Here is a 20,708-nt window from a genome sequence, read left to right on the forward strand (position 1 = left end):
TTCGGAGCCCTCAATCACTCCTTTGTCAAACCATGAGAGGGAAAGGATATTTATTAGGCACTGAAAGAGGAAGGACAGGGGAAATGTAGCACACATGGAATACTATTGATAGTTAAGTATGGATAGATATGGCTTAAATCAGTGGAACTGACTGAATACTATGTGCATGATCAAAAACAAAACATAACGGGGAGCTCTAGTGCAAAGAAAACAAAAAATGAAAATAAAATTAAAAATAGATGATACAATTAGCATTGCAGAGAAACTTTTGACAACACTAGAGAATACAGAAATACAACACAGAACTAGAATAGACACTATATATAATGAGGGGGTTAAAAAAAGCAAACAAAAAACCCCTTAAGGGGAACTCTAGCCTGTAAAATGAAGATCATGATGTGAATAACATATCAAGAAGAGTCTTATTTTCGCTCTGTATATGGTTAGATTAGGAGGTAAAGAAATGACTATATATTGGTTGGCCTTGACCCCTTAGTTCCAGTGAGACATTTTGGACAATTTCATGCTCCCAACTTTGTGGGAACTGTTTTGGGACAGCCCCTTCAGGTTCCAACATGACTGTGCACCAGCGCAAAAAGCAAGGTCCAAAAAGACATGGATGAGCAAGTTCGGAGTGGAGGAACTTGACTAGCCTGACCTCAACTCAGTAGAACCCCTTTTGGAATGATTTAGAGCTAAGACTGTGAGCCAGGCCCTCTCGCCCAACATCAATGCCTTACCTCACAAATGTGCTTCTGGAATAATGGTCAAACATTCCCATAGATACACTCCTAAACCTTATGGACAGCCTTCTCAGATGAATTGAAGCTGTAATAGCTGCAAAGGGTGGGCCAACTCAATATTGAACCCTACAGACTAAGACTGGGATGCCATTAAAGTTCATTTGTCTGTAAAGGCAGGCTGGCAATATAGTTTATCTGCACTGCAGCCTGGAATCCTGTTGCCGTCTCTCCTAGAGTCTATTCTTTGATCAGTAAGAGCCCCCATCTATACAAGTAGAAGATACCTAAGCAACAGGCTGCAAAGTCATCTCCCTCTTTATTGGTTAAGAAACTTCTGCTTCGTTTCTCCACTCCCATACATTTTATATCAAGACCCTTGACCCCCTCTAGCTTTGCTCCCAATCCATCCACAAGGTCTGGGTCTCAGTCTTTTAAATCTTCAGACAAGCCGCCTTCTGCATGAAGGTGTGCCCATACTTTACAGGCTAGGGGGGACGTTTTGTTAATTTTTGCAAACTCTTGGACAGCTTGAATTTTAGGCACCTGAGTGCAGGAGGTGGTTTCTCATGGCTAAATATTGGTGTTTCGTTTGCTACCCCCTTTCTTGTATCCTCACCTGTAACAGTGCTGTGTCACTGTACAAATTAGCAGATTTCCTTCAAGCTTTGTCAGGGCTTCTGGACCACTGTGTCATTGTCCCAGTTCAAGTAGCAATGAGGTTTCAAGGCTTCTACTTCAACCTATTCAGTTTCCAAACCCAAAGGTTCCAGATGTCTTTATTTGAGCCCAGAAAATTCTGTTGGCATGAAGAACATGTCCCCGTTTTTTCAATGTATCAGCATTTTCTATGGTTTGGGGCCCTATGCTACCAATTTTTGGCCTTGCCCTTTAGTGACATCCCTATTGCTGCTGATGAAACAATGCAGGCTCTGTCGGACAACGTGACTTAACACTCTCCAGTCTAGGATTCATTTTTGCATGCAAGTCTCCAGGAATCCAGCTCTGGAATAAGGAGAGGCCCTTCCATCTTCTGGAATAACCTCACAATGGATGAAAGAGCTTTGTGCACCGTGTTTGTGCTGGGTTTGGGTGTTTCTGCAGGGTTGTACTATCCTGCTAGAATGTCGTCTGATCTGGATTCAGCTGGACAGCGCCAATACAGTGACATACATCAGCTATCAAGCTAGAAATGTTGCAGGCAGGAAAGGTAGATCTTGTCCTGGGCATAATTTGATGTTCCTGCTTTGTCTCCAAAGCATATAAAGCGTAAGGGGATTTTTGCTTTCCACCTTAGTCGGGACATTGTTCTTCTGTCTTTCTGTCTGGTTTCAGTTCAGCAAAACATTGTCTGTCTAGATGTGGTTTGGGCTGTGAGAGTCTCCCTTCTTTCAGAAAGACTGACTTTTTTTTTTTTTCTTTCATCTTGTATGCTCCCCATAAGGGCACTCAAGCTTGTCATTCCACCATCTAGAGAAAAAACATAGTCTTATGGTCTCAAGGTCAGGTTCCACCTTTTCCTGTCAGGATGTACTCTGTTAGTGGTGTTTGGACTTTGACGTCAAGCAACTGTTTCCCAGATTTTTGAGGCTGCCACCTGGCCTTCTTTTCACATGTTCTCTACACTCTCATTCACAATGGCAGTGTCAAACCTGTAGTTATGTGTTTATAGAGAATCTCTAAATGCATATAAATGCAGGTAAGGATTTTTTTTTTTTGGTCGCCATTCACACTGCATTTTTAGGTTTGGTCTGTTTAGCTGTGTTTAGAGAAAATGGAATTCTGTGTGCCCAGGATAGGATTAGACACGGAACACAACTAAATGCTCCTAAAGCAGGAACATCGAAATGCAGAAAAAAAGTGAACTAGGGAATGTAAAAGTTCTTTATAATTTTCAGATCACTTCTGTATTTAGAAAAGCTAAATTCAGGAGTGCCAGTGTGAATGAAGCCTTTGTACCAGTGGATGTTGCGGCCTCACCTGTTGGCAGTTTTGGGTGTAAAGTCCTTCAGGCAGCTGTTGTTTTTCCTAAGCCTTTTAGCGTTTTCTTGCTGTGTTGCCCACCTCTGTTGGACAGCTTTTGGACATTTTAAACTGGTGCACTAAGAATTTTGTACTGCTATATATATATTTGTACGGCTTCTAACTTCAGCTTGTTTAATTTAAGCTTTGACAATAAAACCTGGAGGCTGATTGGTTTCTATGCCAAACTGCACCAGATTTTTCATGCTCAATTTTCATGAATTTCTTCCACTGTCTAACTCCATGGATGAGAAAGGGAAAAAATAGGATTTCTGTACTCCATACGGAATCTTTTTTTTTTTTTTTTTTGTCTATTGAGGGACACAAATCCCCTGTGTGTTTTATGTTGCATGCAGAGACATGCTGATGGTTGGAGGGTTATCTTGGACTGGCCAGGACTATTTTTATTTGCAGGTGTCCAATAATCCTGTAGGTGGCAAAATAAACTTTAGATTAAAGACTTCCTATGTCCCTCAGTGGATTACAAGAAAAGGATTTTACAGTGAGTACCAAAGTCCTGTGTTTTTTTTTGTTTTTTTTTCTCTTTAGGTTGTGAAAAGAGGAATGCCTCCTGGAGGAGGAGGAGAGGTGATCTTTTCCTGTCCATTAAGAAAGGTTCTGAGACCAGTTCTTTTAACAGATCCTGGCAAAATAAAGCGAATCCGAGGAGTAGCGTATCCTTCAGCAACTTCTTCAGAATTTCTTTGCATTCCTATACTTTGACAGAGAGAATCTTCCTGTATGGCTCCACAGTATTTACATTGTATGCTGCATGTCTCTGGAGACCACCTCAGCATCTCCTAGTTGGGAAAGAAGTGCAACAGCGGTATGTTGCAGTTCTGGAGCAGTAAATACAAACCTTTCCTTGACACAGCTCTTGGATGAACCCTACAGCCTGACACATTTTGTTACCTTTTTATCTTTGTATTTTTTTTTTCTTTTCCTGACATATCTTTTATTTCTAGTCCCCTATGTTGTCTCTCTTGATACAGTGTTTACTAAATATGCCTATGGGTTCTTCTCTTTGAATGCATGCACTGAGTATACAAGTATCACTAAATACATTGATGCACACTCTATACAAGGGGGCACTATTATTAATGGAACTCTGGTTTTCAGTTGACACTGTATTCGAGTTGGACATAAGTGGTCCCCTCTCCCCACCTTTTTGCTTCTGTGCCCTTCTTTTTTTTTTTTTTTTTTTTTTTTTTTTACATCTTGATATATCCTCTCCTGTTTCCCTTACTTTCTGCGCTTGTTGTCCTACAATGACAAATTGTTTGGGACTTGGATTGTGATTCTGTGCCTTTTTACCATTCATTGATATGCATCCAGATCCTGGCAATGCCCAGACCTATTGCAATTGCACACAGGTGTGTACAAGACTTTCTGGTCCCCTTACAGTTTGCGTATATTCATGCTACATAAGCCACAAGCACCTCTAAGCTGTGAGTTTAAGGACTAGGAATCTGTGCCCAATTGTGCATGATTTTACACATTTTATTAGAATGTATAGTGATTATTTAATTTTTTTTTAATCTTTTCACTTGGTTTTCAATGCTCACTGGTTTCATAATGTTGGGGTCACTGGGGGGTCCTGTCTGCTGATCCGCATTCGGTCCCTTTATTCGGTTGTAATAGAGTCTGGCAATATGGAGATGGACCATCTTATAGTTTGGTGACGTGACCCGACATTTCCCCCTTCTGTTCATTCTTTATGGTGTTCTGCTGCTTAGAGTTGCACAGAATACCTTGATATATTATACCCTCTTTAGATGAGGATTACAGAGTACATTTCGTAGTCCTGCAGTGCTAGTCCACATAGCCTTGTTTGGTGCAATAGTCTGCTTGCATGAATTAGCCAGTGTTGCTAATATGCATGTGCATGGTCTCAAATACGAATTGTACATTATATGTAATCTATTTTTTAGTACACCTATTAACAGTGTGTCTTTTTTATGCTCCTATTGCAATAACGGATTTGATATTATTGCTGTAAATACTTATTGTAACCTTTTCGAGGGAAAGTTGGGTCAGAGAGGCTCTGGTAAAGTTCTCGTTACTGTCGGTGGGTGATTTATTTTATATGTTTGCTCTATTTGCTGTTTATCATATGGCTGAGAAAAGATCCTGAAATGTTGTTGTGCCCACACAAAAGCAAAGTGCTTTGCACTTTGAAACAAGCTTGTCATTGTGTTGACAACACATTTCATCCATGTTTGTACACCGTGGCCAGTTAGAGGTTGTTGCATCACCCTTTTAATCACATGGTCAATTACAGTATAGTGTGGGACATGAATATGCCATTTTGTAAAGGATACAGATTGGCCCTTTCTAAATTTTTGTTTTTCCGATAAGTCTTTACTATACAGACATGCCGCATGAAATTCAAAGTTCATCAAAACCCAAAAACAAAAATCTATATTGCAGCTTACCAGTGCCTTGATGTGATGGGTACATTAGTAGTATATTTTTCATTCGGGGCAAGTACAAAAACAACAAAAAAAAAAATGTTGGTCCTACCAGCAAATTTGTGTTCTTTTTAACTCCTTTGCAATGAATGAACTCTCCAGTGGTTATCAACCTTCTCGGTTCTCTATGGACTACAGCACTCCTCCCCACATTATAGAGTGAGGGTTCTGTAGTCCTAAAAATTTGTCAGGATCCGGACAAATTTCGATCCATCCATGGGCAAGACTGATTGTACTGATGTTGATCCGTCAGTAGACTTCAGGACAAGCAGCCTGTCTGTTTGTTTTTTGGGGGTGGGTTTTGCGGTCCTGGCTCCTCACCCTGCCGAGCCTCTTGCTATGGGGGTACTAAAGCTGGCTCTCCTGAGCCATGCTCCTGTGAATGGACATTGTCCATTCACACACAGTGTGGCTCGGCCCCAATCCTGCTCCCTCCTCATTGGCTTACTGGCTGTGATTGACGGTACCAGGAGCCACTGGCAATGATAATTGTATTTTGCCGGTGAAGAAGGCTCCCCAGCCTAGGTTCACACACATGCGCTTCAAAATTGCTCAGTTTGTATTGTAATTCAAAGCAAATGAATCACAAGCATTTCTTTGTGAAGAGCAATGCAGATTTCATGAGGTTTTTTTTTTTTTTTGATCCCTCTCTTTTCTTCTCTCCCCCCCCCCCCCTTTCTTTCTTTCACTTCCCCTCTCTCCCCCCAAATCCTCCCCCCCCCCATCTGTGTTGCAGAGAAATACAATGAAAACGGCATTCCCTTTATTATAATATATTACATCTGAACATCCTCACAGTTCACATGTGCCTTTTCATAACACTTTCCACAATGCAGATTTGAACCGCATTCCTACAAAACTTGCATGCAACCCTTTTCTAAAAATGCATTGTGGATGGGACACACATATGTGAACTGGATATGTAGGAACACATTCTGTTCCAGATTGGAGTGACCGTGTGGCTTCTTCATAGATGTAGAATGGTGAATGAGTTTTGTCGTGGTAATAATACTGGCAGCATCAACAGGTGAAGCTTTTAATTAAAAAAACAAGCCTAATGCATCAACTATATCTGGCTGGTAACCAGCAAAATACTAAATTTTTCTTCTTGGGTTTGTATACACTTTATACTTTATCAGAGAATAACTTATGAAACTTATGTTTTTTCATTTTAAAAGCTTGTAAGTTAAATATTGTTTGCTGCATAGTCTACAAATAAATAATGAGGGAAGAATAAAGCTTTCTGTCCTGCAAGAAATAACTGCTATAATGTAAACTCCCTCTTGGGTGGAGATGGAAATCTCAGATTTATTTTCATGCTTGAAGTAATGACACATTAAAGCATTGTCTGGCTATGTGAGCAGCTGTGTGTTTTTCAGACCTATGTCCTTAGTTTTGTGTGCTGATGAGCTTTCTTTTTTGTATTGTTTTCAATTTTTTGTTGGGCTGTAGCTGGCTCCTTAACCCTTGACTAACAGATACTCAGTTCGAGTCTCTCCACAAATTGGCAACCGAATCGTGGAATCAGCAAGAAGTATTTTAAATAGATTTCTTCCAGATATTTATATACACACGGATCATCTGAAAGGGACACATTCTGGGAAGTAAGAATTACAGAATATATTGTTTACCTGTTGTAAACATAAGGGTCAAAATATACTTTTCATTTCTTTTTTCCTCTGAGTAACATGTTCACGCTGCAATTGGAACAATGTGGCGTAACTGGGAATTTTACACAATCCCAAAATGGTGAGGGATTCTCAGTATGCCTCTCTTGTATTACGTGGCATTTGTGTTGTCGAAGCCTGCTGTATAGGTGATGGCTGTAAAGTTTATGCTGTATTATTTCTAAGCTGTGGAATAACCTTAGTATATATTGCTGTCTGAAGATGCCTGTCAAATCTGTCTTTCATTTCCAGGTCTCCTGGTTTTGGCTTATCATTAGTGGCAGAAACAACAGAAGGATACTTCCTAAGTGCTGAACTTGCATCGAACCCTCAGGGGCAGGGTTCTGCTGTGCTACCTGAAGATCTGGGGAAGAGCTGTGCTAAGCTTCTCTTGGAAGAAGTATACAGAGTAAGTAAATCTGGTTGTCTCCAAGGATTTCATGTTCTTTCACGCTGAAGACTGTTTCGTTAGATTTGGCCTGCCATGTTTTAAACATGGAGTATTCGTTGTAACAGTTTTCAAATAAAAGGCAGCATAGCAAAAGACAGATGAGCAAGGAAAATCTTGGTCTAGAAGGTTAGTATGAGTGTTAGGGATAAATGACACACATTTACTTGGTGTTTTTTGGCCAGATGTCTAGCAGTAGGATTGAAGTGCTAAAAAACCAAACACCACTAAATCAAAGTTAGTGGAACTTTTGAATATGAAAACATCTACCCACCCCTGTAAAAATGTCAGGTGTTTGAGATGTAAAAAAAAAATCAAACCAAAATATATATATATTTTTTTTTTTTCCCTCATTTTAAGGGTCCATTCATACTGCAAAGTGTACCTTACATGTCCTTTTTAAATGCATGTGCATTGACATGCATTTGCATGCTGTGTTGTGTTGCCTTTTTAAAATTGCACCTTCACTAAGCATCATTCAGAAAGAAGAAAACCTAGATTGTAAGCTCCGAGGACCAGGGCCCTCCTATCCCTCTTGTATTGAACTGTACTGTATTGTCTCCCGTTATATTGTAAAGCGCTGAGCAAACTGTTGGCGCTATATAAATCCTGTATAATAAGAAAACCTCACTGTTTCGACTCATGCATATATGTGTATTGTGTTTACATACATTCCATTGTGTTGCACTGAAAAAAAATCGTGCTGTCATTTTTTTTTTTTTTTATTTCAGCACGGGACAGCTCACATCAGTGCAGTATGCTGGTGTGAACTGTTCATATTGAAACATATTGTTTTTTCAATGTAAATGCACTGGCATGCGTTGACTAATGCATGTCCGCACATCCTGGTGTGGATGGACTCTTAATTTGGCCTATAATCTGTGCAACACAGAGTGATTCTAAAGTAAGGAATAATATTAAAAAAAAAAAGGTATACTTACCTGTCCTCTGCAATGGTTTTGCACAGAGCAGCCCTGATACCACCCCGCCGAGTGCCCCCAATAGCAAGCCTCTTGCTATGGGGGCACACAAGCAGGCTCTCTCCCAAGCTATGCTCCTCTGAATGGACATTGAGTCAGTGGCTGCTGCTGTGTGAGCCAATGTGATGAGAGAGACCCTGGAGAGCCTCTGCTCTTGTGCACATCTATGGATCAAGATTGGGTTCAGGAAAGTATTAGGTGGGACTGAGGGGGTTGCTGCACCCAGGTTTTTTTCATTCTATGCTTGAAGGTAAAAAAAAAAAAAAAAAACTTGAGCCTTTAGAACAACTTAAATGTGTTGCTGGGAATCTTTGCGCTTTCTTCCTCAGATTGCGAGGTCATCTCCTTTGCACAGCCCTCTTTAGGTCACCCCACAATGAAAGTAGTATGTTTAGGTTTCAAGTCCATGACTTACATAGCTTTTTATAGATTTTCACCCTATTGATGTAAGAAGAAGAAAAATGTAGATTTCACTGATCTAAATGCAACATTTGCCTGTATACATCATACCAGGATTGCGTTTAAGCAGAGATCTGGGCAACAGTTGTGTTTTTCAGCCTTGTGAAGAGGGGAGGGGCTAGCAGAGTAATGCTAAACTAGATGTGTACTGACTGGTCTTGGAAACGCTCTCTGTATTACTTTCCAAATGTCAGCGTCTACTTGGCTTTCTATACTAGTGTCAATTGCAAAGCTTTGTTTATCCGGCTTTATTCCTGGGTCCGTTTGCCATGTTTTCACTCCAGCATTTGGTTGGTTTGTCTTTAGTTCTCTTATTACAGCAGCTCATAAAAATAATTTACAGTATAGACATGCTTGAATATGGAGGTGTAATAATTGGTTATAGTATTAAGTTTGATATTAGAAGAAAATGTTGCCCAGACAGTTTGATGTTTATATATGTTCTCTGCACTAGAAACATGATTGCTGCAATATCCTTGCTCTTTTGCAGCCCCATAGAGTATATTTGTAGGAGCGAATAAGTCATCCAAAGATTAGAGTGTATATAACCCTAGCGTTTATCTTCTCCTATTTGCTCACTTTTAGCTTGTTAACCACTTGCCCTCCCAAAGATTTACCCCCCTTCATGACTAGGCCATTTATTGCTATACAGCGCTGCATTACTTTAACTGACATTTGCGTGGTCATGCAATGATGTACATAATGAAATTTGGCAGTTTTTTCCCCACAAATAAAGCTTTCTTTTGGTGGTATTTGATTACCTCTGGCTTTATTTTTTATGCTATAAACAAAAAAGACCAACACTTTAAGAAAATTTGTTGTTTTACTTTTTGCTGTAAAACATGACCAATAAAAATGGGGGGGGGGGTTGTTTGTTTTTTAAATAAATTTAGGCCAGTGTGTAATCTGCTACATATATTCTTTTTTGAAGTTTTGAAAAAGGTAAGTATAAAACATGGCCTTGGCCCACAAAATAACACCTCCAAACAAACTAAAATAACAATCTTTCATTACAATCCCTTCTGCTTAGACCCACTCCTGGCCCGCAATTCCATAACCTGTATGAAGGACCAGATGACTATACCCCTTAGCACATGCAAAAACTTGGGGGCAGAAATGTCTAGCAAGATAAGATAATCCCCGTGAATTAAGAAGCAAACCATATACGAAAGTGATGTTTGGAAATGCAAAATCTGACTACTCCCCCATTAGAGGCCCATCCCCATCGTCCAGGGAGTCTACGGTAGAGGAAGAGGTCAACCAAAGATTCCATACTTTGTCAAACTTCTGGAGGCAGCCCCTAGAGAGGTAGGTTTCTTTGTATAGAGGGACAACTGAGTTGACCAATTTTTTCCAAAAAGACCAGGTAGAGGCTTGGTGCGATTTCCATTTCAGCACAATAGCCTTTCTGGCATAAAATAGCAAAAGAGCCAGTACAGTGCGGGCCACCCTGCTAACTGCCAGTGGTTCCATAAGTCCCTATAAGCATACCCCCCAAAGGAACAAATAGTTGTTAGGGTAGAAATAAACTGAGTTACGTTAAGCCAATAGGTTCTTATCTGTGGGCAATCCTAAAATATGAGTAAATCCAGCAAGGTCCCAAGGGCACCTCCAACATTTAGAAGGGACAGTACAGTATATGCGGTTTAACCTTTGTGGAGTAAAATAGATCTTATGAAGAAACTTAAATTGGATTAATATATCCCTTGTCACTGTCAGTTGTTGAAAGGGGTATTCCCACATATTTTCCCAATCCTTTCCCTCTAAATCAGACTTCTCTGCTCACCACAGGGTTTGTAGTGTATCCAACCCCACATGGATAGATGGCAATAATGCTTTATAAATCTCAGAAAGTGGTTTACATAAACTATCATCCTGAAGGATAGATTCCACATCGTCCATTTCCAGATGAAGCTCCGCAGAGCCAAATTACAAGTGGAAAGCATGTCTGAGCAGAAATTGGAACAAAAAATAGTTTGGCAAGTCAAATCTACTTTTTTCAGGGTGTCCAACATAACCAGCTTTCCCCCTATACATATATGGTCTAAGTATTTGAGCCCCCTTGTGGCCCACAAGGGTCTGGTATGAACTGGAATTAAACCAAAAGCGGGATGTATGGAGCCCTTTGTCCACTAGAGGCAATAGGTTTGATTACTGTGATTTGCCAAGCTTTGGTGACTGCTCGCTTTGCAGGGGTCAGAGGTAGAGAGTTGGCCCACACTCCTCTGTAGAGAAGAATTGAGTAAGGCTTCGTAGGAGCCCGAGTAGGCTGCCTCTAAAAACCACAGAGGTATTCATGTTGTCTGAGATTAACCAGTTATGGGCATGTGTGAGCATGGCCTCTAAATAAGTATAGAAGTCTGGACATGCCAGTCTTCCCTGCGTCCATGGCCCGTGGAGCAATTTCCTGCTAAAATTAGCCAGATGAGATTGCCGTAAAAAGGTTAATACTATGGCATCGAACTGCTTAAAAAGAAAAAAAAAAAAAGAAAAATTCTCGGGATCCAGGCTGGGGAGTGCCGGGAGAATTTTCATTTTGATCAAGTAGACTCATCCGAGAGAAGATGAAGACAACTGGGCCCAAGTCCTCAGCTTCTGCTTACACCACTGCAATGCGGACCACACAGTTGATTTGCTAAATTCTCTAGTATTTGAAGTGATAGCGACACCCAGGTAACAAATGTTGGTCACCCATTGAAGGAGAGAGCGGGGTCTGCTACCGCTCTCGCCTCTGGGTCAATCGGGAGAATAAGTAATTTGTCCCAATTGGTCCTAAGGCCTGCAAAATGAGCAAGGATTTGCAAAGCCTCAAAGGGAGGGACCTGAGACACAAAGAAATATCAGGTCATCGGCATACAGTGCTAGTTTTTCTTCTACAGGGCCCACCCGGATCCCGGTCACCCCAGATGACACCCTCAACGCTTCCGCTAGGGGTTCCATAGCCAAAGCGAACAGGGCAGAGGAAAGAGTGCACCTGCCCAGTTTAATCTATGCTACAGGTGTTTTGTATAAAATCTTGTTCTACCTTTGAAAAACAAAAGCTCCTAGGACTGCCATCATGTAACTCCGATGAACAGTCAAATGCATTTTCAATGTCCAAAGCAACTAGAACCCTAGTATCAATATCATTTGGAGGATATTGATATCCGTGGACTTTCCGGACATAAATCCGATTTGGTTAGTGTTAATAATGGATGACAGGACCTTCATTAATCGAGTGGCCAAGACTTTAGTAAGAATTTTCAGATTATAATTCAGTAAGGAGATAGTGTTTGAGAGCATTTATAACTAAATGTGGTAGTGTGCACTGTACCTATCCTCACAAAAAAAGTATCTGTAAAATGGTTCATAATAAAACCATATAAGTGCAACCAGGGTGTTGGTGTTCAGGTTTCCCAGAAATATGTTGTTTTTTTGCTGGTATCTGCTAAAGAGCTAAGTATACCAACATATTTATGCTGGTACTTAGTGTAGCATAGGCTGCACAGTATGATCTGCTCTGTCATTGTGCCCAGGAGAGCTGCCCAAAGTCTCTGTACTGGCAGGCATCATCCCTGGCTATAATGTCACTACCAGATACTAATGTAAACCAAGAAAAGATTCCATCAGTGTCACGTTTGTGCTGCTTCTCCCTTAGTGTCTAAAACTGTGTTGCATAAAGATCGCTGCCGTTTGTCCAAGACTATTTAAGAAGACATATTGAAAATTGAAAGGTAACATTCTTCTGTAGGAAGCACCTGCATTCATATTTGGTTTCAGTTAATAAATCCCAGTAAGGCAGCTTGCCCAGAAAGCAAAACAAACTAGAGACAGGGTGACAATAAATTCACAAAATGCAGTGGCAAGCTGCAGAGAAATGGCTTTACCCTCTTGTAGGGAATGCTGGTAAGGGTTGCTTTTGGCTTTAGACCAGTAAGGTGCAGCTGACATTTTAAATAACTGTTTGAATTTTTTTTTTTTTTTTAAGGGGTTCCATTTTCTGTAATTCAAATACCAGTGTCTTAGGTTAATGGAGGGGTTTTCCAGTGGAATGCTGTAGATTCTGGCACTTATTTCAGTCAGTTTAGAATTTAAACTTCGCTTATTGTTAAGTCTGCAGCACATGTTCTCGCTATGACAGATGTCTGCATTCTTTTGCTGAATTTTATTAATTGGCAGAGGGTTCTGGATGTTGGCACTTAGAAACATATCATTCATAATTTATACATAAAAGGGACCGCATCCAAACTAGTTAATACAGGGCGCTTGTCTACACCCTTCTTGCTACGCAGACTGTTTCTAGACTGGTTTATAGGATCAGTTTTATGTCACTCCTTTTTAGTGTTAATGGTTTTGTGCCGCAGTAATAAATGGGAAGTTCGTTACTGTGCAGTCCCTTTTTATCATTAGCCCCATATAGCTGATAAGTGTTGCGAAGTTAATAGGGCTGAAAAAAGACGCAGTTCCATCCACTTCAACCACTGTGTGTAAGTTTTGAGTCCTGTAAACGCTTTCATACACCTGTACTGTATAATCTGCTCACTGAGGAAGACCTCTTCACACCAAAACTTGTGCCTGTAATGGCCTGTCAAATATGTAGGTACATGGATAAAGTACGGAAGGTACAATTTTTTGAAATCCCGCCCCAACAAACTGCATGGTACTACAGTACCATGCATTTTGGTGGCTGGAAAGGCACTAAAGTTTTTATTAATCTGTCTACACTCTTGGCTGATACCGCCTGGGAACTTTACCTGGGTACCTTACCATGCTAACTGGGAAGTTTACCACTGAAGTGATAGCCATCAGTCTTCCTGTGTAACTTTTCTGGTGGTTGGAGTGTGTAGAGCATTAACGTGGGTCAGTATGAATGGCAATATGTTAAATCATGAATACCTCATATATATCGGTATGATATTATTATTATTCTTATACAGTATTTATATAGCGCTAAAAGGTTTGCTCAGCTCTGTACATTATAGTGGGGGACAGTACATGAGCCAATACAGTAACAAAACAAAACACGAGGGGTTCAAGGGCCCTGCTCTTTCGAGCTTACAATCTAGGAGGGAGGGGATAGTGGTACAGGAGGAAGTGGCTGTTGGGGGATGGAGTGGTAGGAGAAGTGGAGGAGATCAGCTGTTAGGTGAGGGTGGGGTAGGCTTCCCTGAAGAGATGGGTTTTCAGGGTGCGCCTAAAGGTGAGGAGGGTAGGTGACAGTCTGATGGATTGGGGTAGTGAGTTCCAGAGGATGGGGGGAAGTCCTGGAGAAGTCCTGCAGTCGGGCGTGGGAGGTGGAGACCAGGGAGCTAGAAAGTAGGAGGTCTTGTGAGGAGCGAAGATTACGGGTAGGGTGATATTTGGGTATCAGGTTGGTGAGGTAGTTTGGGGCAGCATTATGAATGGCTTTGTATGTCTGTGTTAGTAGTTTGAATTTAATGTGTTGGGCAATCGGGAGCCAGTGGAGGGAATGACAGAGGGGGATGGCAGAAGTGGAGCGGTTGCTAAGGTGGATGAGTCTGGCCGCTGAGTTCAGGATAAACTGAAGTGGGGATAGTCTGCGATGAGGTAGGCCAGTGAGAAGGGAGTTGCAGTAGTCCAGACGTGAGATAATAAGGGAGTGAACGAGTTGTTTAGTAGTGTCTGGGGTTAGGAACGAACGTATTTTGGAGATGTTGCGGAGGTGGAACCTGCATGTGTTTGCCAATGATTGGACATGGGGTTGGAAGGACAGCTTTGAGTCTAGAGTGACACCTAGGACTTTGGCTTGCGGGGTGGGACTGATGGTGGCGTTGTTGGTCGTGATAGGGGGGGGGCACAGGCTGTGGGGAAAATCAGGAGCTCTGTTTTGGAGAGGTTCAATTTGAGGAAATGGAGCGACATCCAGTCTGATATATCGTTCAGTAGGTGGGTGATACGGGCAGAGACTGAAGGGGTGAGGCGAAAGGTGGAGAGGTACATTTGAGTGTCATCGGCGTAGAGGTGATAGTTGAAGCCGTGGGAGTGTATCAGTTTGCCGAGGGAGGAGGTGTAGATGGAGAAGAGAAGGGGCCCGAGGACAGAGCCTTGGGGGACCCCAACAGAGAGGGGGAGGTGGTAGCGTTATAGGTAACGCTGAAGGAGCGTTGGGATAGATAGGAGGTAAACAGTAGGGATAAGTGGACTGTGCGGTCCTAACTATTTTCAGCTGACATCACCAGGAATCACTGGCCGCATAAGCAAAGATTTGAGGATGTTACCATTATCCCTGCCCCTTCCCTTATATAGTGGATGACCACTTTGGGATTTGTCATTCACCTAATGGTACCATTGGGATCAGGAGTGTGGGCCAGGTCGTCCAGTTTTGTTTTGTTTTTTTTGTGTGTTTTTTTTTTTTTTTTTGTTTTTTTTTTAACAATGAGGGACATTTTCTGGGCTTTTTATTTTTTTAATAAAGTCAAATGTTTGGGTGTCTGTATTTGTAGATGACATGAGCTTTTTTTGGCCTGGTTGCATGCTCAAATTAAGGGTCTGGTATGAATGTTTAGAGAGATCTCACAATTTTTTTGCATGAGGTACCCCCCTTAAAATCCATACCAGATTCAAAGGGTCTGGTATGTAATTTTAAAGGGGGTTCTGTATGCAGATTCGTTTTTTCTATTCTTGCTGTAGGATATGCCACATCAAAAGTGACATTTACAAAGAAAAAACAGCTTGCAGACACCTCCAAAGGTCCCCTAAATACATAGCAGGCCCCTGTGTGCTCTTTTTCCAGCAATGAAAGCCAGCAGTGAAATGTCCAGCAGTGTTTCCAGTAACTTTAAAACACCGTTTTCCTTTGTAAATGTCAGTGCTGCTGCAGCACTTTCTGTTCAGAGATGCACCCCTTGCCTGTTAACATAGAAAATGGGTTTGATTCCCATTGATTCCAAAGTAGTTCAGGTTTGGTGTCTGAACTTCCTTGAAGATTACAGAACTCCTGGCAGTTTGGCTCATCGCTAAACTGTATATCAAAATGTTATCTTTTCAGGATTATAAAGTTATCCTTTCAACATTTGCCTTCAGTACATTTAAATCGAACTCCTAATAGTAAAAGCTGAATTGGTGTACACCCAAATTTTTAACAAGGAATATCTACCTATAAACTTGTGTTATGGAATGACATTACAACAGCGAATATGTTAAAGCAAGGCTTTTCAAAGGTCAGGAGCCAGGTGGCCATTTTACCTAAAGGTGTTAAGTTAAATGCCAAGTTCACCTTTAGTAACATGCTAAACCCTTATTTAGGGTTTAACATGTTACTATAAAGCACCTGCCTGCAATTTCCGATTATCCCCCTCATGACAGTGGGCTCTCCCTGTACCCACAATTTAAACATAGTGCGACTCGGTGGGGCTCCACCTGCACAGCCTAATCATTCGTTCAGAGGAATTTGTGAATCAATAAACTACAAGGGTGCTGATGTGCATTCTCGTAGGTCCACACTTCCTGCAGCTTTTATACAGAGCCTGTACAGAGGTATGGGAAGAAAGCTGTAGGCCAGGGGTACTCAACCTTTGGCCCACGAAGCCCTCTGTGTCTCTGGACATTAAACCAGGGCTACCCATTTATCACTGTTCAGGCTTGCCTACCCATCTTCCCAGAGCATCAGGTTGTATCGAGCCAGTAGTGGAGGAAGGAGGCTGCCGCAGACAGAGCAGGAGCCGCATAAGCCGATGCTGGAGAGCAATGCCAGCAGAAACTGGAAGAGGAAAAAGGTCAGTGTATTAAACAACACATACACTTTTTCAATGGGCATATTGGCACCAATAAAAGGGTTAAAAATTGCTGCTTTCACACTGATGCAAGGGTGCAGTGCACCTGCCGATTTTCTGCTGGTTAGCAGCACTGAGCAATTGACTTCAGTTATTTCCTGCGGGTTTGGTGCACTTTTTAAAAGTGCACCAAAACTCCTGAACACACACCCACAAGATATAAGTCTATATCAAAGCGCAGCTAAGCCGCAGATGGACTGTGCGCACGTGCAGTGCGGGTAAACCACAACGAATTAGCATGAGATCAGCCTTTTAGGGGTCTCAGGACAGTAAGGACTTGTTTACATATGTAGTTTGGGGGGCAGTAAAAGCCTATATCCCAACCACTGGTGTAGCATCAGGGGTCACATGGGGGACCCCCCTCCAACTGCTGAAAGATGGCTTTTCCTCCTCTCCCTCACACCAGCATTCAGCAGCTGCAGGAGGAAAATGTTAAATTATGCTATTTAAAAATGTTATATTTTGAACCGTTTCATTTAATTGTGGCCCACGACCGGATGTCTGCAGGACCCAGACATTGCACCCATGATCTGCTGATTGCGGGTGCAATGGCCTACAAGCTCCTGATGGAAAAAAAAAAGCACATTATATGTATTGTTTTTTTTTTTCAGGTAAACTTAACCTTTTTAAAGGACATGTATCACTTCCCACCTTGACTTGTAATTGTATGCTGGTATTACTTACTTTATTATAGCCAGTGAATCTGTAAGAGAACCAGGCAACTAGCATTTTCAGAAGTAAAGCTCATACAGAATACTTTGCCCATTGTAAGCGTTGCCTGTTTAGATAACTGTTATATGTGCCAATTACCATAAATAATCTGTTTGCTACAAAGTCTTGCACCTCCTAAGAGTGATATCGAACATACAACTGCTATAATGTTACCTTTTGTGTTGGGTGTATGTGTGTAGATTCACCTGCTGCCTTATACCTCCAGGGGACTTGCGGCAGGTTTCTACAAAGTGGTTTCTCTGCAGCTGCTCCCATAAGATTATAAAGAAGATATCACTCACAGCTGGGCTCCCCAATTAATGGTCAGCGTGCATTGTGGAGAATGTGACCATATGCTTTAACGTTTTAGTATTTGCAGGAGTTCTTGGTGGTAGTGTCACCAAACTGGATTCCCCATGAAATAGCAGGTGCCAGCATGTGATTCAGCTTGTTAAGAATCCCTAAGGCTTGGTTTCACAACTAATGTGTTTTTGCAGAAATGCACTACAGTCCATGTAACATGGTCTCCTATGGGACACGTTCACATCTCTGCTTTTTTCAGCTGCTACTTTTTTTTGGAAAGGGTCTGGACTTTTTTTTTTTTTTTTTTTTTTTTTTTTTTTTTTTTTTAAACGCAAAAGGGTTCATTTTTGCTCCAATAGATTTTAACAGAGATGTAGGGGGGGTTGCTTTGGGGGCAGGAGAAGTGTTTCCCCTAGATCACCTTGTTACTATGTTAATGAGGACAAGGGCCTCTTCCCCACAACCCTGGGTAGTGGTTATGGGGGTCTGTTGGTGGGAGGTATAGGGCCTTCAGAACCCACCCTTCCAATTTTGAATGAGTATGGAGTACATTTATATCCCTACACATTCACCCAAAAAAGTAAAAGAAAGTAAACGCAGACAGATTTTGACAAGTCCCTTATTAAAAAAAAAAACAACAAACAAAACTATGCCCACCAAAGTAAATCTTGCGCCAATCACTATGAACACCGCCGACCCAAAAAAAAAGGGGGGGTGCTCCCAACACCTGCTCCCGTCATCTGTCAGCTCCGCTGCCTCCTGCCACTAAACAAACTAAGGGGCAGGGCCACCTGGTAACATCACCATGTGTCACCACCACCACCTTGTGATGTCATAAATCCAGCATGCCCTGGTCGATATCACAAGGGGGCAGGGGCAGGGTTACCCAGTGACCTCACCGGTGACACCACCCCTTTATTTAGTAATGGAGCTGTCAGCCGGTGGGAGCCAGCATCCGGTGCAGAGCGGCGTTCATCATGACACTGGATTTACTTTGTAGGACATTGATCCCGGCCCCCCTTATTAAAGGGGGCTTCCTGATTCTGATAAGCCCCCTGCCGGCAAACCCCTACAACAACCTCCCAGGGTTGTGGGGAAGAGGCCCATATCCCCATCAGCATGGCCATGTTGCGGGCATGTGGCCTGGCAATCCAGCTGAAGAGTTATCTGTTGTTGACGCAGCTTAACAACCAGCTATTCACTGGTTAAGGATGTCAGCAGCCGCCCGCTTAAACAAAAAAAAATACACACACACTAGAAAACTGTGTTTTGTAGCGATCAGTGTTAATTTTTTTTTTTTTTTTTTCTGCCGGAAATTTCTCACAAAAATGCAAACGAGATTTGTTTTTTCTGCTCCAAAATGCTGGAGCTTAAAAAATGCCTCTAGACTAAAATAGTGTGCATGGACACATAGGATAACTCTATTTGCAATTTACAGACAAAACTCTCAAAAGCTGCTGCTAGGAGTGGTTTTTTGTTTTTTTTGTTTTTTTTTAAGCTAGTGTGCATAGTCTTAGAGCAGTATGCTCCCAGGAACAAATCCACTGAATGCATACTTGTGTTCCTGGCTTCCATCTCCGGGTGCATACTGGTCTAAACAATTGTACCGCTAGGTGCAACTTTCATCCTGTCATAGTTTTCAGGCTGCCAGCAGTGGGGCTAGATGAGACAACGGTTCCTTCCACCAACCACTAAATAACGGAGCCCCATGTACCGTGGCTAAATACCCAGTGTACATAGGGCCTAATACTAATATCTATGCACAAGGCATTATGTAATGCCTATATTTACGAACTTTGCCTGATGGGTTTACATTTGCTTTGAAAGTTGTTAAGTCAAAGTCTGTATTTTGTTTTTGTGTTTTTTCTTCTACTCCACGTTAAAACTGTGCTTTTAATTTATATAATCTTTACTGTATTAATTTGGGTCCCATGGTATTGTGTTGGCAATAAAGTAACAATGTCCTCTGCTCTTGTCAGTTCTGCTTTGTAAACTGCAAAACACCTCTCACCTATGTTATGGAAAGGGGGAAGTGTTTGTAGTCTTATTAGGAAAGCATTGTAGGGTGATAATGCTGCTTCTGCATAGATACAGTACAAAGGGCGACTGGAGAGTATTGTCAATGTAGGAAAATAAATGTGTGAATGGCAAGATCACTAGGCAAAAGGCTTGAAAAAAAAACCTAATGCATCTAGGCCTGGTAAGCTGCACATTTTGTTCTTGGGTTTACATACTACTTAAAAATAAAGTGTAAGATCCTGTAATATCTGGTGGACAATAGATGGAGATTCATTTTTCAGTTGAAATCAGTTAGATTTATTTAAAAATAAAGTGGGGGGAAACAGCTAAGCCTCCTTTGCCATAATAATGGGGCATTAAACTGCTGTGAGTGATAGTGATATGCGCCACATTACCAAAGCAGAGTAATTTCAGTTCCTTCTCCCTCCCATACTCTGCTGAAAGGTGGGAGGGGTGGGGGAGAAGGAATAATGAAACGTGCAGCTTCAAATAAACTGCTGTCTGTGTTGTATCTGTGTTTTTTTTTATTTTCAATTTAGAAGAGCTGTGCAGGCATAAAGCTTGTGCCTTATTTATTTATTTTTTTAAAGGATGAGTTCAACTTTAGGAACAGGTTACTTGTTCCTGGTTTTATGGTGGAACATGTATCATGTTCCCAATGCTGCAGCCTCCGCCCGCTGCTCCCCCCCCCCTCCCTGTAGAGCGCCGTGATAGTTAATTGAACCTTCCATGTCTGCTTGCCTGTACATCTTGTACAGCAGATATAACAGGTCTGTAGGAGACCTGCATGACACCAGCACAGGATCCTCCAACCAAAAAAAAAATTAACTTTTTTTGCAGGTTAAATAAATGTGCATTTATTTTGTCAAAAGGTAAATTTATCCTTTTAACCCTCCATACTGTATGAAGAGCGGGATTTTGTTTTCTTAAGTTTTACTAAAGCTTTAACAAAGGAAACAGTACATGTACAGTGCAAATGAGTACATTCCAATGAATAATTGTGCAAAATCTCCACCCTTGGTGAAGGACATTAAATGCAACATCTTAACGGAGTACGACCTAAGTGTTGGTCATAGACTGTCATAGAGCAGCCTTTCTAAACCTTTTAAACAGGGG

At 41.6% G+C, this 20,708-nt stretch overlaps 1 protein-coding gene across 2 annotated transcripts in view; it reads left to right on the forward strand.

The window, feature by feature from the left end:
* The window catches only part of RCL1 (RNA terminal phosphate cyclase like 1), a 59,565-nt gene that overhangs the window by 35,342 nt on the left and 3,515 nt on the right, over positions 1 to 20,708 (forward strand). For both annotated transcript variants that reach the window (XM_089656700.1, XM_089656701.1), the window contains 3 exons: positions 3,312 to 3,436; positions 6,712 to 6,837; positions 7,153 to 7,309. In XM_089656700.1, coding sequence (XP_089512826.1) covers positions 3,312 to 3,436; positions 6,712 to 6,837; positions 7,153 to 7,309 — 408 coding nt within the window. The remainder of the gene's footprint in view (positions 1 to 3,311; positions 3,437 to 6,711; positions 6,838 to 7,152; positions 7,310 to 20,708) is intronic.

The sequence above is a fragment of the Staurois parvus genome, unplaced genomic scaffold (assembly GCF_062004578.1).
Source record: "Staurois parvus isolate SC_StPar_1 unplaced genomic scaffold, SC_StPar_1.0 ptg000929l, whole genome shotgun sequence".
NCBI classification, from domain to species: Eukaryota; Metazoa; Chordata; class Amphibia; order Anura; family Ranidae; genus Staurois; species Staurois parvus.